At 35.5% G+C, this 18,555-nt stretch overlaps 1 protein-coding gene across 2 annotated transcripts; it reads right to left on the bottom strand.

The window, feature by feature from the left end:
* Positions 1-8,942: 8,942 nt before the first annotated feature.
* LOC103332110 (glycosyl transferase family 1 protein) lies at positions 8,943-17,413 on the bottom strand. 2 transcript variants are annotated; one of them, XM_089052042.1, is made up of 14 exons: positions 16,508-17,413; positions 16,217-16,303; positions 15,821-15,930; positions 15,250-15,300; positions 14,352-14,523; positions 13,701-14,018; positions 13,378-13,581; positions 12,137-12,622; positions 11,801-12,010; positions 11,356-11,544; positions 10,225-10,388; positions 9,908-10,060; positions 9,727-9,805; positions 8,943-9,637 (listed from the first exon to the last, which is right to left on the bottom strand). In XM_089052042.1, exons 1-14 carry the CDS (start codon positions 16,943-16,945, stop codon positions 9,194-9,196), a joined length of 3,105 nt encoding a protein of 1,034 aa, XP_088908168.1. In that variant the 5' UTR covers positions 16,946-17,413; the 3' UTR covers positions 8,943-9,193. The 2 variants fall into 2 exon arrangements, with proteins under 2 accessions (XP_088908168.1, XP_088908169.1); XM_089052043.1 differs by having other exon boundaries at positions 16,217-16,293; positions 16,508-17,054.
* Between the last annotated feature and the right edge of the window lie 1,142 nt (positions 17,414-18,555).

Below are 18,555 nucleotides of genomic sequence, written 5' to 3'. Positions count from 1 at the left end.
GCGGGGTTTGTCTGACGTGCCAGGTCATCAAGCAAAATGGGCTAGCTTCTTTTCTCCTTCTTGTTTTGTTTGAGGTTCTACTTCCAGACATCCTAATCTGTTATTGATGCTGCTCTCTCAAAATCTACATAGCCTTGGCAAAATTTGAGTTAGGGCCTGTTTGGGAGTGCTTTTGAAAGAGCTAAAAGCACTTTCTGATAACTAAAAGCGTTTGATAGCGTTTAGCGAAAAGTTTAGAACAGCTTTGATCATGAAGACTTCTAGAAGCATCTATGTGCTTCTTCAGAAAACACCCAAGTGCTTTTCATGAAGAACTTTAATTTTTTATGAAAATTCTAAATTTTTATAATAAAAGCGCTTTTGTTAGAAGCGCTTATGAACATAAGTCTTCCTAAAGAAGCAGTCTCAAACGAGCCCTTAATCTTACTCTAGAAATTGCATGCCCCACTAATATTAGTACTACTCTAAAGAATAACAACAAAAATAATTGATTGTGCATCAAGGTAACTCTCTCTGAATAAATAATAAAAATAATTGAATAACTGGATGAAAAATTGTTTCAGTAATCAAGCAATTGGTCCTCGCGTGGCAGGAAGGAAGACCACTCAAAAAAGAGTGACTAATTTGCAATGCCTTGTATATTAATTGAAATTTTGCGTCTAGTTAAGACCACAGAAAATTCTACTTTAATTTCTTTCTTATTTGGGCCTTGGCCCTCTTATATACCTTGCCAATTTTTTCTCTAGAGGCCCATGGCAGTGATTGCATTGTTCTTCCGTAATCCTCCGTTTGGATGAAGGAATTGAAAATTAGATATAATTCTAAAATGACAGAATTTAGATTTCCATCATTTTTATTTCTGGCAATTAAAAATTTCAGTGTTTGGATTTATGTATGTCGAATTTTATAAATGACACTATGAAAATTGTGAAATGACGCCTATTTCAATGGAAATTAAACTTGGGAATTTGATGCCCCAATTTCCATGATTTTTTCCATGTGCCATTTAATAAATTTCACATTTAAGTTGCCAAATAAGGTAATTATCAATTTCTCCTATTAAATTCCCTATTTTTAACTAAATTCTGAGTTATTTTCCCTCATCTAAACGAAGGGTAATGGTAAAAAAAAACTAACAAAGAGAGAGAAAGGTGGCAGGGGTTGGGCTATTTTTTTTTTTTCAATTCACACGGGTTGGCTTGTATAATTAATTAATTAATTTTTAGGTTAAAATCCCTAATTAAATTTAAATATTTAAATAATTATTTTTTAGTCCAACAGAGCACCAAACATAGGTTTTCACTATTTTTATAATTCAACTTCTTAGTCCGACACAACATCAAACGTAGGTTAGTACTTAATCTAGCTTAGTCCAATCCAAGCTAATCCAAGACAGTTAGTTTAGTCTATAACAGTCTGCCATCATAAATGACCCCATATGGTATGAGGGAAGACAACTTGGAATACAAAAATACAATATTATACATACACACACTTACATACATATATACATGATCCATGCATCAACTCAAGCTATCTGGAACCCTCATCTTTCCCATCCTTAGCCACGAGCTCCAGGGTTTTTAAGCAAATTGAAAATATTGTGAAAATCAGATTTCAAGCAGACCATTATCATACAAATGTGAAGGGCAATTGGCGAGCCCTTGTCATCCAAGGGTGATGCTCGAATAAGTAGAATAACACACAAAGAAATCCATGAAGGGCTTGCTGGTAAGCCAATCGACCTATCATTCTAACCCATGCAAAGCACTCGATCATCAGATACATGAAGAACACCATGTATGGGACATGGTGCCAAGAATCGGGAAGCAGAAGGGAGAGCAGCGAAGCAACTGAGAGTAAACCAGAGAACCGTATGACGAAGCTAGAATAGGTAGGAGAGTGAGTAGGGAACCTTAGCCTGGCCCCAACAACCAAGCTGAATGCAAGTAAGCTGGCTATGGCAACCATGGTGGTGGTATGGTGCGTTTCAAAAGGTGAAGACGTTCCTTGGAATTTAATCTGAACAAAGGTGAGGAGAATGGGAACTATAAAAGCAAGAATGGCATGAGTGCAAGCGGAAGTGGAAGTGGAAGTGGAAGTGGAAGCGGGAGCAAGAGCAGGCACTTGTTGGGCAAGATTGATTAGTAGAATGTTGAATGTGACATAAATAAAGGAATCACGCTCATGTAAAACTATGGATTGCCATTGATAGCGGATTTCTGCAGCCATGGGATTAGAGTGGTTTAAAGGAATATTAATTTATCTTCTAGGGGAGACTCCTTCCGAAATGTAAGTCCATGAATTATATAGACCCAAAAAGTTACCTAAAAAAATGTGTTACCTCTTGAAATCCATCACTTCTTTTCAGTGATTTATTTATATCACATTTACTAACCACCTCTCCAATAGAAATGAGCTTTATCAATGTTTGTGAGAGGTGATCAGCAATGTCTTGGTAAATATGTAGAAATAACATCACTTTTTTTTTCTTCATCAAATCCACATCAAGTGTCAACCACCAAGTTGATGCATTAAGGAATTATATTATTATTCAAACATGTCACTCATTAACAATTTTAATCAATGCTTTTTGTAAAACATTTTTTAATCATCAGTTAAATTCATGGGGACCTATTTCCAAATCTATTTTTGGCCAACCCAATTGTATAAATATGTATCAAGTTTCACCTTTCCCCACTTTCCATCTCCTCACTAGTTATTACATTACTGTGTATAATATATCTATGTGATGACTGCGACATTCACATTTGGCTCACTTCTTTATGCCATTTCACAATAAATGGACGAGAAGTAGTCTATCAGTCCAAAGGAACGACCAATCAATTTCTTCAGTCCCAATCCCTTTCAAGCGAATGACATTTTTGTAAGCATAAAAAAACCTTTTTTATTTTTAAACATGACCTTAGTGTAGCACTATGCTCATTATTTAATAATTTCCTAATGAACAGAGAGCTTCCAAAAAGAACAAGAAGTTTAACAAAATTTACAGGAAAAAGGTATGTCTTTTACTTCTGCGGCCGAGGTTTGTCCTGTACTAAGTCGGTCAATCGAGGGAAACGGACTCATCCCGATCCTTCTTTTCTCTCCATTTTCCTCAAATCTCACTTAATAAATATTAGGACAAACTACAAATCATCCCGTAAATTATGAGGTGATTTTTAAGTTCATGTTTATTTTCAAGGATATTTACAATAATATATTCAAACTCGTAAAAAATCTACAATTTACTCACTTCATTAGCAAAACTATAGTAAGTATGTTAACTCTAATTAATACTCGAGTCCCAGGAAGTGCCCTACATAGAGAAGTAGGAAAACTTCCCTTCAATCGCAACAAAAAGTGATAGGCACAAATACCTATCACAAATACGCAAGGTGATCAGAAGCTGAGGATTGTTGGTTGGAAAATTTAAGCAAAATTTTGGGAGTGATCGGGTACCAGATCACTGAATCGATATTTATTATACTTTTTGTACACCGGATAATAAATCCCAGTAGGCCACGTCAAGTCAATGTGGCAGTCGCTATGGTCATTGTCAATTTATCGCATTAGTTATTATTATTATTATTATTTTTTATACGGGTCACATTCGTTTTATACTTCCTCCACTTTCTCAGTTAATTAATTTGAAAATTTCCACCATATTCAGAAACTTGGGCCACCAGTACTCCATCCATATGGATATTAGGTCAGGTAGAGGTAAAAAAACAGTTTATACCACCGATATGTTTTGCTACCCTAATCATTTACTTTTCTCCATACATGATAAAAATTTTACATGGAGAAGCGTGATTAGATGAGAATGACAAAAGAGTACTTTTTCCTTAACATGCAAGTCATACTTTTCGCCATATATAATAAGAATTCCACATAACAAAGTCTGATTGGATGAGAATGGCAAAACAATACTTTTCCCATGCAAGTCATTCCCTAGGTAGAGACATACAACTGTTGCTACTGTTGTGCTTTCCTTCACATTTGGAGACTCAAACAGCCAATGGAATCACAAGCACACTCTAGTTGGGCTTGAGAAAATCAAAAGAGATGGAGAAAAGAAGTAGGCACTAAAGGGCATGTAAGTTGTGTTTAGAATTTCCAATATTAAGAGAAGAGCTCGTTTAAGTTTTTTTTTCTTCTTCTTTTACTCAACACTCGTTTATGAGATTTGAGTGTATAACATCCAACGAAGAAGAAAAAAAAAACACCATATTGGCTAACGATTGATTATTTAATTGAAGCAGGTGCTTATGAGGTCGAATGCCTTCTACGTTGAGCAGCTCAGTCAAAACCTCGAATGCCTTCTGAAAAATTCTAACCATATTCCGAAACTTGGGCCACCAATATAGATATTAGGTCAGGTAGAGATTAAAAATTTTATGCGACGGAGATAACATTACTTTGCTCTCTCTAATAAATAACTTTTCATCGTACATTATAAGAATTCCACATAGCAAAGCGTGATTAGATAAAGATGGCAAAACAGTGTTTTTCCGTGACATGCAAGTCATTCTCCAAGTAGAGACATACAACTGTTGCTGCCCAAAACAAGTTCATTTGTGGCCCAAAAGAATTGGATCATCTTTAGAGGCCTACTTGAATTCCTGTATCATACGCAAACATTAAACTTTTTCTGCTGCCCTGGCCCCTGATGTTAATTAAAGAAGAGAATCAATGAGCTTAACTTGCGAGAGTTTGGAGGTCAAAAACTTGTTTGGTAGGACAAAACTGCTCATAATTATAATATCAAAGTTTCCTTGATCATGGGGGTATTCTGGTTAGTTTATTTATAAACTCTAAACCGTTTGTTTTCTATCATGTAACTTTATTCAAATAGCGGTTGGACTTTTAAACATATTCTGTAAGAATCTCTGTAGCACTCATTTGTCTTACTCCATTCTGAGGATTTTGTGAAAAAGGATGTGTTCATGCTTTAAATTTGTGTTAGTTTGTAGACTATATTCATGTTAATTATATATAAGATCAATGTAGAAATAAATTTAAAATAACACAAAAGCATACCCATGAATGAACCAGCCATTCCTAATGTGATCGGTGGGAGTACTAGAAAAGAAACTAATGCGTCCACCCCTTCCACTCGAGTTCGACTGACCACCAATGATTATATTTGGTTTTAAGTGACACTTAAATCTCATAAACAATAATTATTGATTAAAAAGTTAATGAAAGCAAAAGTCATCTTCTCTTAAGTTAATTTGTGTGTTGAGCAATGCTAGTACTATTAATTATCCAAAGGTATACGTGAGAAATTTTTTATCCTTAAATTATGATATAGTCCTTTGAAATTAAATGCTAATTACAATTCAGTCAGAGATTGGACGAAATTAACAAAGCGCTTTATAGTACATCATTTTTTTTAAATACATTCTAACAAACAATAGGATATATTTATAAATATACTTTTATAATGGGTCAACAGACACGATGGAGCACTAGCTAGGGAAACAAAAACTAAACAAGTTAAAATATACATTTAGCCATGAACAAACAGCCAAATTGATTATGAACCAACCAAGGCACTGTGATGTGTGGAAGGTCACCTTGACTTTTTTTTTTTAATTATAAAGGGTTACCTTATGACTTTCATATAAAAATAATATACATGAGCTAAGCTGTTATTAGATTGATTTCATGTATATATATATCCATGAACTAATTAAGCTAGTTTTGAACGCGACGCAAATCCCTGAATGTTAACGGCAACAGCGTGCGCGTTGACCGACGTTGACGCGCCCCAAAGACACAAAGAAATCCATTCTCCACTCGTTGGTAAGCCACCTGACATAGCATTCGCAGCAAACCAAAACAACATGCGTACTCGCCCATGAAATACAAGATGAAAATCAAGAACGGGACAGGGTGCCAATAGCCTGGAAGCAAAACTGAGAGCAGTGAGGCGACTGAGAGCAGTCCAAAAAACCTCATGGCGAAGCGAGAGTAGGTACGAGCGTAAGTAGGGAATCTTAGCCTAGCCCCAACAGCCAAGCAATAAGCAATTAAGCTGGCTATGGAAACTAGGATTAGGGTTGGATGGGTTTCAAATGGAGAAGCTGACATTATTGATCCTGGGAATTTGATTTCAACAAAGGTGAGGAGAATGGGAACGATAAAAGCAAGAATGGCATGAGTGGAAGTGGAAGTGGAAGCAACTTGTTTGGCAAGATTGATTAGGAGAATATTAAACGTGATTTTAAAGGTATTGTGTTCATGCAAGATTATTCTGGATTGGCGCCATTGATCGTGAAGATCGGCCATGGTGTAATAAAACTAGCTGTATCATAGAAGCCGAAGTCTAGGTCTCTAATATTTATAGATCCACACCTGGTGAATGAGGAATTTTTTAGCGAGTATACTAGCTAAAGTTATTAGCTTAAAATCTTCTTCTTCTCTTTTTTTTTTTTTGGGTGTATTTATAATTTCTATAATTTTTTCAAGAAATGAAAGTGTACGTTAAATTATATAAACCACGTTAGTTGTAAATATAAGAGAAAAAAAATTATAGCCATATAATAATTCACGAAAGGGTGAATTTCATTTAGAAAAATGTTTCTCTTTTTCGAAGATAAATTAATGACAAAGGTTAAAGTTTGGAAGTTAGAGCTAAGGACTATACTTTTACTATGCGTATTGCTGTTGCGACAATCTTTGACATCAAATACAAATGCGGAAGACCTCTGCATATTGGTGTTGTAAGGTATGAAATTACATATTTTTATTTATTTTTATGTTAAAATACTGGGTTATATAGGTTTATTTTTATTTTTATTTACCTCAAATCTTCACTGGCCCACAGCACATGGCAGCCCACTATTCAATCAACAAAAGATATTGTACTGCAGGTTGATGTCGACTGTGACGGACCAAATTTTTCATCGCAGTGCAAAATCTATGCATACGTTGACAAGAAAGTCACATTCAATTTCCTTATCCCAAAAAAAAAAAGTCACATTCAATTTGGTTGAGATAAACGAATAAACGGACCAGACATATTTGATGCCAAAATAAGACAAGCCATTTACATTGCCAACAGGAAAGAAGAAAAAAACCAAACCAAACTTATATATCATATATTCATATTATTACGTTAATTTAGATTTTCCAATATGTTATTATTTAGTATTATTATGTTAATTAATGTATCATGCGCCACAACATGGTAAGACCTGCAAATTGTATTTTTGTCATTTCGAGGAACAAAACATACATCGATGTCAGCCGACTCAGGATCCATGGAATAATTTGGAGAGATAAGAGAGAATTAATCATGACTTAGAGCTTTAGCAGTTGTTATTATGATCACTTTATGAATCGATCATTACATTATTTGCGTTGGGTTGGACACTTTTAAAAGTTAAATTATTCGTTAATTAAGTCAAGCTGACGAGGCACTTGTCTCATCACACTATCAGTGTCACCTAAACCTTACGCCCCCATGGTCGTTGACCCATTGTCAATTTGTCACATTATAAATTTTCCACCACTTTCTGAGTCACGCTTCAAAATTTGCTATACTTTCTCTCAATAGAAAGAGATTCGAGGTAATAAGGCCCCGTTTGGTTCACGGAATGGATTTAAGGAGAAATTAATTCTCATGTCATTTATCAAGGAATGTGAAATGGAAGATTCATTTCTCACTTTTGGCAATGCTAGGAAAGTAACCCTGAGATTTCACTTTGTTTCATTGTCCGTGTTTGTTTTGAGTAGGAATGGAAAACAAAGTTTGTATAATTTTCTAATTATACCCATATTAAATAAAATAAAATAAAAAGAATGCATTTAATGATACACTATAATTCTAAATTGTTAATGAAGATAAAATGGTCATGAAAAATATGCATTGAATGTTGACTCATTTTTCCAAACTTCCCCATGATGAAGGAAGACAAAACTCAAGTTGAGTATATAGAAAACAAATGGTGGCAATGATTCAATTCAACAGAAAGCATTTTATTTTTTATATATAAAGATTAAAGGGTAATACTCCATTAAAGATTTTATGTTAAGGATATTTTTGATCTCAACCATTGGATGCATGTATAGAAAATATGTAACTCACTAATACATCTATTAGAGCATCCACAGTTGGTTTGGGTGGGGGGGGAGGGGGGAGAGTGTATTTTCCATGTGTGTAAAGTCACTTTTACATCCCTTTTACACCTCCACATGGTGTAAATACGTTTTTTGCTCCAATGAGAAACAATGTAAATATAAGATGTATAATTTTTCCTCTTTTTTCTCGGGTGGGTTCTGCCAGCAAAAGATGTAAAAATATATACAAATGTGCATTTTATTTTACATTTCCATGGTGGTGATGTATGTTTACAACCCTTTACATCTCCCCATTATAAATGATTCGGGTGACAAGGGGTGTATATTTAACATACACCCTCTCATTGTGGATGCTCTTAGATGACTGAAAAAAAAAAACTATTAGAAATCCTCAACCAATCGTCAACAAAAAAATCCTTGCCACAGAAGCTCCCAATATTTGATTATTATAAGTTAAAATACACACACATGTTATTGACGTGCTTCCAGCAATGTTTAGAGGAAAATACTTCCTTAATTCCCCTATAAGTAGGAACTTACATTCCTGCCAAGTATGACATGCGCGTAGAAGTTCTTTTTGTGTTTTGATGAATTATTTTTAACATGAGTCAAACCATAATTTGCAAGAATGGGGAGTATCCATATTTATAGGAATATGGAGGCAAGCAGTAACCATATTTAAAGGCCATAATCAACAATTAAATCACATGCATACAAATTACCTCTGAAAAACCAAGGGAAGGTAAAAAGAAAAGGGATTTGAGGTTACATTCAGAGGCATTGAAGATTGCGTCATAAGTAATCAAATGTTCAACTTCACAATATTGTATTTTCTTTTCCTGTTAAGAATGTAATGAGAAAGGAAAAATGGGATTAGAAGGAACAGCAAGTAAAACTATTATACATTTACCGCCACTCATTGACACTAATGACCAGAGGGGTGCATTTTTTTTTACATACAAAAAGACCTCACATACAGATTACAACTATGTGCACCTTCATCGCAAGAATTAAAAATTAGAAGGAAAGAAAAAAGAATAATCAAATTAATGAACTTCTACTTCCAAAACATCCTAATTAATCCGTGAAATCAATTTGATTATTAAATCCTTGTAACCATTGTTGCGTTTGAATTATCTGTGCCTTCTGGTGGGGGCTTTACATACTTGCCAATTGCTTTCTGGTGAGTCCGCTTCCTTATCCTTTCTATTTTTTCCTTACTCTTCTGCTTCCTCTTCTCTTTCTGCTTATGCCGTAAATTTCTCTCTTTTTCGTATACACCTTGCCAGAAGACCTCACCTGTTGACGGCCACAACCACCGCCTCCTGGGGTGCTCTAAATCTGATTCTTCTGCCAAGTCCTCATCCATGCTCTTTAGGGTGGAGTATGAGAACCATTTGATCCACATATGACCTCTCCGACTCTTGAACCTATGTTGTTCCTGCATAACACCAGTCTCAGGTTGCACATATACCATCCTCCTCGCGCTGTGGTATGCCCAAACATTTACAAGTAACTCAAGAAGCCGTGAGTAGCAATGCTTGTCCTACAATTTGCAAATACACTCAGTAAGTACAACAAAGTAAAGCAATATTTATCAGTAGAAGAAAACTCATAAAAGCAGAAGCAAATTACTTTTGACAAACTCAGATAACAGCGTCCACTTGAATGGTGTTCATCATACATTTGTGCATCCAAAGCATCCACAAACATTCTGCACACCGAACAGTTCATATTAACAGTTAAAGAATTCACTTTCTAAGTAGATAAGTAAGAGCATCTCTGTAAAGATGCCCACAAGTGCAAAATCTCCTACCTGGAAAACATTACAAACTCTAGGAAGGACTTCGTTGGCAAAGCCCAGCTATGCATGACAGACCACGTGTCCCCATCCACAGGCATGGGCGGTAAAGATTCTATATTGTACTTTAAGCCATACATCCTTTTAAAAGCCTCCGAAAAAGCAAACCTTTAATTTACCATGTGGAGAGATTAGGTGAAAGATTCTTCAACAGACATTAAGAGAGGGAGACAGAGACAGAGAAAGAGACAGAGACAGAGACACAGAGAGAGAGAGAGAGAGTTATGAGCAAAATTTATAACAAGAATCAACTAAAGGATCACCAGTCTTACGTGCAGTTTCCAGCATTTATACCATCACAGAATGACCAAAAATCTTGTCTCAGATCATTCCGTGGATCATCATCCATACGCACCCAAAAGTACAGTGCATCCCCATGCCTTCGTGTTTGAATAGCATCTATCAATGCATTTTCAGCTATTCCAGATAAAGATGCCTGTTCCAATCACAATCCCCCATATTAGATATAAAGGATCCTATATAAAAGAAAATGCAGAAAGAGGAAAATAACTCATTGCTTTGTTTAAACATTTTTCCACTCTCTTTCGAATTTGGAGACTGAGCTCTAAGAATACCCGCAAAAGTGGAGATACCAGACACAACCATTCAGTCCACTTGGTACAAAGTTCTCTTCTATCCAAACTTTGAGAAGGTTTATTATACAATTTATTTGTTGTCACTTTTTTTCTTTGGTATTTTATTTTAAAAGCAACAGTAGTTATACATCATTTGTAGAGTGCAACAACATTAGGCATTGACATGATGACATGAAGTATCCTAGGCTTCCTAGCCATCATACATACGTGACTGATTACATACACATGATGCCTCTTGTTATTAATTGTATTAATACATATGCAATCATCTGTTGCACTGGCTGGTATAGTTTATGCCATCAAGTCAATGCTTCTTGTTATTAATGTACTCTACCAATGTTGTAAGACTATTATTGCTTAAAAAAATAGAATGAAAAAAAAAATGTTTTGAATCTCGCTATATGGCTAAGACTATTATCATATTGATACTTCTTGTTATTAATTGTTCCCAGCAAAAATTAAAAAAAAAAACTAAAATGGAATCACGTTCTATTAGGTATTATTACTTGATCCATGATGACGGCACTACGAAACCTAGAGTTTTACTGGTTCCCAGGCCAGCTGAAATAGACCAAAAGCTGCCTTCCAACATGCCATGAATATAAAACTGATAATGCCCAATATCCAACTTCCAACAAGACCCAAGAGGACAAAACAAAGATGCAGAATGAGCACTGGTAGGTGCTCAAAAGTTTGTTGAAATCATGTGTACAAATGTAAGGCAAAATTAATAAACTTCAGGGAGACGTGGAGACAGAGACAGAGAGACAGAGATAGAGAAGACAGAGAGACAGAGAGATCCAATACCTTCCTTGCTGTTATTCTCCATGACTGAAACCCTATCCAAGCATTTTTATGTATACGATCAATCCGGTTTGCAATGGCAAAGAAGGCTCCATATTCACCAAGTAGATCTCGATAATAAGGGTTATTAAGAAGTGGAAGACGAGAAGGTGCATCAACATCATCGGTCCTAGGTCTTCGACCTTTAGTGGACTACAAGAATTTATTTTATGCAATAGTCAGAGAGAAATTCAAAGGCGTCTCTACTATATTGACAACAATGACGAGACAAATAGGAGATTTAAAGCCTCAGCTAACAAGAAAATGGCAACATAGTTTGCGCAGCATACACTTTACTAACATCAATGTTTTGGACAAAACAATTGTATTGCACATGTGCATTTATATCATATAATGTTCAAATAACTCTATAAAATGAATACAATATATGAGATATTACAGAACTCACCAACCCGATTCCCCGATAAAGAGATTTTAGGTGTAAAAAAGGCCAGGTCCCCTCACCAAAGTAAGGTTCATATATACACAATGGTTGGCCTATCCTCTCAAGCTCCCTTTCATCCCTTTCATGCAAATCATTCTTGGACCGGTCAATTCTTTTGGCATTTCGATACACTTCCTCCCATGTTCCATGGGATTGATCACTTCTATCCTTTAACTGCACAAGATTTTAAAGTGTGTGCATATATAAATAGACATAGCACCAACAGCAAATAAAAGTGGCAGCAAACTAGTTGAATCCATATTGAGAAACAAATAAATTACTGCACACTATAGTCCTTACCATTTCTTCCTCTCTTCTTTTTTTGGAATTCACCATCTGACTGTATTTTTCTTCGGCCCATATACTGTATAGAAATGAATAATTGGTTGCAGTGATAGCATTAAATGTCTGCTGTTGAGTACGATTATACTGCTCCTCGAAGTCATCTAAAAATGTGTGACTTCTCAAATTTCTATCAAGATATGTTAAATTTGATACTGTTTCAAATAAGTGCCATTGCCATTGTTCTTTCAATTTTGGAGGGATTTCTGCAACAGCCCTGGGTGGTGCAACTTCCGATGGGAGCATGAGAACATTTTCAAGAAGCGAAGCATATCCTTCAATAGTTTCCGACACCAGCATGCTTTTTGCAGTACCTCTCCCTATTAAGGCAATGTTGCGAGCTAGAGGTGATAACTTTCCTTTCGAAATAACTTGCAAAATGATTTGTGAAAGAACCCTGATATTTTCCTTAGGGAAAAGGTAGCCGTTGACTCTATCATCAACCTATTTGTTATTGCAAATACAGTTAGTAGTCCTCCAATGAAGCAAAGATATACAACAATTTAACAATCCAAAACTAAACAAAAAGGAATTCATGTAGATTCACAATCTTAATGTTTGAGATGCATAGAAAGCAATCATTGTTACATAGCAACATATTTCATACCCCACATTTCAATCCATTAGATTCTATGACCCAAAATCAACAGTTTCCAGATAATCTTAGCCACTTAACACCAAGATGTATGATAAAGTGAATTTGACATTAAAATCAGCATCCATTCTAACAGGACCTTTTCTTAAGGGTCTGAAAGTCCATTGATGGGGAGAATGCTCATTCAAAGGAGAAATCAAATTGTACCAATCTTTTCACATAACAGGAACTTAGCCCCTTTTTTAGTTTTGTATGCCAGATAGGGGACAAAAATTTCTGAGGTTTTAATACTGGCATGAGCAATTGTATCAATGTGTCCAAGAAATAAGAAAAAATCATGAGGAGGTTGAAATAGTTAAGTGGAAAAAGATATATAGAGGAATTTATGAGGAGCACAAAGATCAACAGTGAAAAAGGATTGTTGCTGACCATCCCAAGCACTTCTTGCTGATTATGACTTTCAGTTAAACTTAGAACTCAAGGATATGAATGCTTAGTCATAAAATTTTCGTTGATATAAAAACTTTAAACTTAGAACTCAAGGATTATGACTTTTATCAGACATATAGGAGTGTGGTCAAGTAAGCAACATAAAAAACCATACATATTTCCTGATCATGGAGAGATCGGGGGCAACAATTGGTTTCCCAAGGCACATGGCCTTGATTAAAATGTCTGGAAATGATTGCTCTTCAAGGAAGGATCCATATATCACAACATCAGATATGCTTAGGACGCTGTCTGCAGCCATATCAACAGCGACATGCTTCACAATGCCACTTGGGTACTTCAAGTTGTAAGCAATGGCCTAAGAATAGATCAACCAATAAGAACCATAAAATCATGTATCCTCAAACTTCCTATCAAAAAAATAAATAAATGCATAAATCTTCCCCAAACAAATTGAAACAGTCTAAAGATACACACCTCAACAACGGAACTATAGTTACTTGTTGAGTCTCCACTCAAAACAATAATTTTGAGGTGAGAATAAGAATTATTATCCAACGGGAAGTCCTCAAGAAGTGGTAATACAGCCCGTAGAACAATGGAATGCTCCAACCACAAGCCCCTGTACAAAAATTGGCTTCCCACAATTGTAATTACAACATCTTCAGACCCATAACCCATCTTAGCAAGCAGATGATTTTTGTCTAACACCATAATGGAATCTGCCTTGCAGGCTTCAGCAGGAGAACCCGGAATGACAAAAAAGTTTCCAGCATCAAATACTGAGTAAGCCATCTGTGCAAGTAAAGAAACCATTCAAACTTCTAGTTAGTACAATTTAACACCAATGATAGTATGACTACTAAGTCAGAAACACAATTGTCTAACACTATTAAAAATATGATTTTTCTATAGATATTGTTGGTTTTATTGGATGATGATCACCACTCAACATTCAGGTGTCCCGGGGACTGAGCCCAAATGCTCTAAATAAGGGCCAGCAATGGCCACTCAGATGTCCAGATGAACCATGGATTAGTATAGGCATAGTAAATCACCCTTTTAACTCCTGATAGAATGATAAATATGTTCAAAGTGCTATAAAATCAAACTTTGTCTGAATCTTACCGGCAGGAAATAATTTGGGAAGACAACAACAGTAGATCGGCTGAAGAGTCTTTTCCAATCATTAAAGAGTTCAATCTGTCTATTTGAAGAGTATTTTCTTGATCGAGTAGCAAGCGCTTGTTCATGGATGGTCCATAGTATAGGTAAAGACTTGAAAGGTTCCTGCACAAAACTGTAACAAGTAAAATCATTCACTTTGGCTGATAGAGAAGTTGCTGATGGGAAAAACACCAAAGCATCAACTAAATTTGAGAAATATACATGAAAAGCAAACTGCAGACCACAGAAAGTGTATTGCAGCTTTTTTATATTAAGAAAATTCAACAAATCATTACAGAAATTTACCCATAAAAGGAAAAAGAAGAAGATAGAAATGAACAGCTGTTGCATAGTTAGGAAATCCCATCCACTGACAAAAGGAATAAAGAGTTTTCATAATGAAAATATACAGATACAGAAGTTTGCACAATATTGTTGATGATCACAGGATGTTCATAGAAAACCACAACAGCATCACAAGAAGAAATCTAACAGCTTCTCTATAAATTATATTCTTGCCCTATGAAATCTCTCAATCGTATACATATTTTCAAAAAGCTTTTCTGCTATCAAGGAGTAATGTATCTCTACAACCTTCTCTTGCAATCTCGACATGCAATTGCACTCCTAACAAAGGCCAAATATAATTTTCCTGAACCTGGGAGGTTTCACACCCATGGGCCTAAAGCTAGTGCATTTTGAGATCCTTTTTTGAGTAAATAGCTATTAAGAAAGAGAGAGAGAGAGAGAGAGAGAGAGAGAGAGAGAGAGAGTAGAGGAAAGTAAAGCAACAAGTTCAAGTGACAGCAAAAATTAGGAAGTATCATAATTTTTTACGTAACTAAATGATATATCGTACCAAGAAAAGATGCCCTTTGCTTCAATAGAGTTCACAAGTATGCCATCATAACTGCAAGATACATATATGAAGATCAGATTCAACCACCATTTAATAGATCCAATATAATGAACCATGCTAATTAATATTGACTTATTGAGCAACCAGTGAAAAAAAGTAAAAAAACAAACACAATCCCTATAACATCCATCGTCACAAGTCACAAAATTTCCCAGGAAATTAAAGTGATATTACATTTCTCACAACAATTCAAATAATCATGGCAAATTGGTAATTCATTCGAAACATTTGAATCATGATGTGAGTGGATTCGTCCCCAATACAGCAAATGAAATACTAAAGCTAACTGAACTTCAAAAGTAAATAGTATTAAGGATCCTGCATACAAACAATTAAACTTGATAATATTAAGAAGATGCAAAAGGGCTCATGAAAAGTAATGAAGCTCAATTGTAGCATTATTTCATTGATTCTCCAAATGAGGTCAACCAAACAAAACATTTGTGCGAGTAGAAACACAAGGACATTCAATATTGTTGCGTTGAAAACAAAATTAGCATGAAAGGCATACTTTAGCCAGTCTATATTGAGCTCTGACTGGTTATAGGTTTGGATAATGGTAACCGGAACTCCTAAACTTCTCCAAACATCATGCACAGGACCATCTTCAAGTGAATAAACCTGCAATTATAAACCACATGACACAACACACCATCATATATATCTCGTGCAATTATGCATAAAAAGATCCGGACAGTAAATCTATGCTTAACACAGAATTGAATGTAAATACTTATGGCTAAAAAGACTACTTGTAATCCATAAGACCTGCATGTCCCTGGTGACAAACTAATAGAGGAAGGAATAATAGCAGTACTGCAACCATTAGCATATGAAAACATATGACTGTATGAAGCTATCGCTAAATTTGAAGTTACATTTTTCAAAGGTATGGAAGTCAAATTACCGAAAATGCATATCCAATCTTCTGCAAAGCAGCTGCAACAGTCACCATCAATAACTGTTGTGAGGCAACCGACAGATCTGCAAAAACCTTCCAAGTAAAAGAACGAAAGCAGAAGGGCAACAAAGAAAAACAAATTAGTGGAGATACAGAATAAGCACTCAGTCATATAGAAACCAATAAGTCAACAAAGCTTCATATGTAATGCATTACAAGTGCAAGTAGCCAAACCAAAACGCAATATCTGAAAAGCAATAAACGAGGGAAAAAGTTCGGCAAAAATTGAAAACTCACCAGTGCAAGCTGAGGTTTTCTGTACCCAAAATGCTGCCGTGTCCTATTAATAGCAGAAGTCAAACTAGCCTCTCTAGCTTCCTTCTGAAATTTCTCCAAAAGCTTTGAAGGCTCAAATCTTATGTCCTCCCCAAAATCCAGCAAACCCAACTCCTTCAAAAACCTCAAATCTTCTGAATTCAATTCCACATTTTTCATTAAATCCCCTGACTTTTCAACCACCGAACCAGGCAAGAACATTTGGAAAAGAACCACAAAGAATAGAAACACAGCCACAGTGCAAATCCATTGGAGGTAATCTAGCTTCTTGAGGAGCAGAAACCTTGAAAACTTCGATCTGGGTCTCTGTAAAAATGGGTGCCTTTCAGTTCTACCAGTTGATGAAGACCGAAGAAGAGGGTCTCTCTTCAATGGAATCCCACTTTCCAAAGAACCCATTTTAGCTAGCTTCCCATCAATTTACAATGAAAAAGTTTCAAACTTCACACGATCACATCAAAATCAAAGCTTATTTCTAAAAGAATCAGATCAAGGATAAAAACCCCACGAAGTTACAGTCTTACAGACACGCTTCTTAAAGGGTGTGGGTTTTGGGGATAGCGTTTTGCAAAGGATGCTTGTGAAGTTAGTAAAAGAGAGGTCAGAGATTGATTGGGCTGTAGCAGTGAAGATGAGAAGTTGGTGTTTGATATTGACGTGGACTTTGAAAGCGATTTTTTAAGGTTTAACGAAATATTTGGAGAGGAATAAGTTGGATTTTTTGTGATCTAAGAAAAGGATAATAACAGGACACGACAAGATGATTGCTTGCTTTGCCTGTGAGCTATAAACTCGGGCCAAAATCCAGACTCATTAGGGTAAATTGTCTGTCTGTACGTTCCTTTTTTTCTTATGTCCAAAATTACAAAATACTTCACCCCCCAAGTCTATGTCCTAAGAATTTCTCAAAAGAAAATTAAAAATATTATATATAAATAAATAAAAAGATGTCCTCAGAACTTTTCCCTTTTTTCTTTATAATGGTCCCAATTTATTTTTGGACCATTTTGGTGTGGCCTGCATAATTGCACCAAAGGTTATTGTATATTTTCTTTTCCAGGAGAAAATATCTTGACAAGCTGTCTTACATGAATGCATCATACATGAGAGTGGCAATTAGGAATTTTCCCCCCTTTGAAATCGAGTTTATTTTATGAGCATCTTACGTTACCACTTCACACAATCTCAATTCTTGTTTTTGGCTTGGATTTTCTCAATAATTATGTTTCATAAACTAATAGTTTATACTAGTGGCTGAAATTAAGATCAGTCAGAGCTTAATTTCCTAATACTGAAAGGGTAGCTTTAAGCTTTTGCACTTTTTTTTTATTTGAATAAAGCTTTTGCACTTTTTTTTTTAATTTGAATAAAGCTTTTGCACTTCGGCAGATTTTGATGGACAGTTTGTGTAGTTTCTCTTTAAAATTGATTTACCAATTGAATAGGAGGTGGACTGAACATACATGCAGTAACGCAAACAATTCGAGACATTTTACAAGTGATCTGCTTTGATTTCTTAGGAAGTTTCATTATGAATCCTGGTTCTATTGTTTCATGTGAAATAGTCTCCGAGGCGAGTGCCTCGTTATATTTGAGACAATTACTCACGCGCATGCAGTTGGTTTTCATACATCAATGTAATGAACCCACGCTTGCATTAATGGCTTGAAATCAAAACAGATAGGAGTCAACCATGCCCACGGAGACTGCCACTAACATAATTCATGTAAATTATTAAAGTGTTTATCAAGTGCTTAACGAGTGCCTCTCCTTTGTCACGTCTCTAGTTCAATGCTTAATTGACTAATTTGACTCAGCTTTGACCATCAGCAAAACAAAACGCAACTCCTCTTTGTCCTTCGTTTGGAAAGGAATCAAAAGATGTCCTCCTCTTTGCTGCTTTCTTTTTGTTCCTTATTCTCTTTGATTATCTGCTGTGCGGCTTAGAGAATTTATACCAGTATGAAAGTGTATAGTTTATATCAGTATCCAAAAATTCATAGCAATAA

The sequence above is a fragment of the Prunus mume genome, linkage group LG5 (assembly GCF_029339155.1).
Source record: "Prunus mume cultivar Tortuosa linkage group LG5, ASM2933915v1, whole genome shotgun sequence".
Lineage (NCBI taxonomy): Eukaryota > Viridiplantae > Streptophyta > Magnoliopsida > Rosales > Rosaceae > Prunus > Prunus mume.
The sequence above is the reverse complement of the archived record's forward strand: the minus strand, read 5'-3'. Positions and strand labels throughout refer to the sequence as shown.

Coding starts and splice junctions, on each gene's coding strand:
- LOC103332110 (XM_089052042.1), bottom strand. CDS start 16,945: ATGGGTTCTTTGGAAAGTGGGATTCCATTGAAGAGAGACCCTCTTCTT. Junction 12,623..13,377: donor TCTCCATGATCAGGAAATAT/GTATGGTTTTTT, acceptor AATAACAAATAG/GTTGATGATAGAGTCAACGG. Junction 11,545..11,800: donor TTTATCGGGGAATCGGGTTG/GTGAGTTCTGTA, acceptor AAATTCTTGTAG/TCCACTAAAGGTCGAAGACC.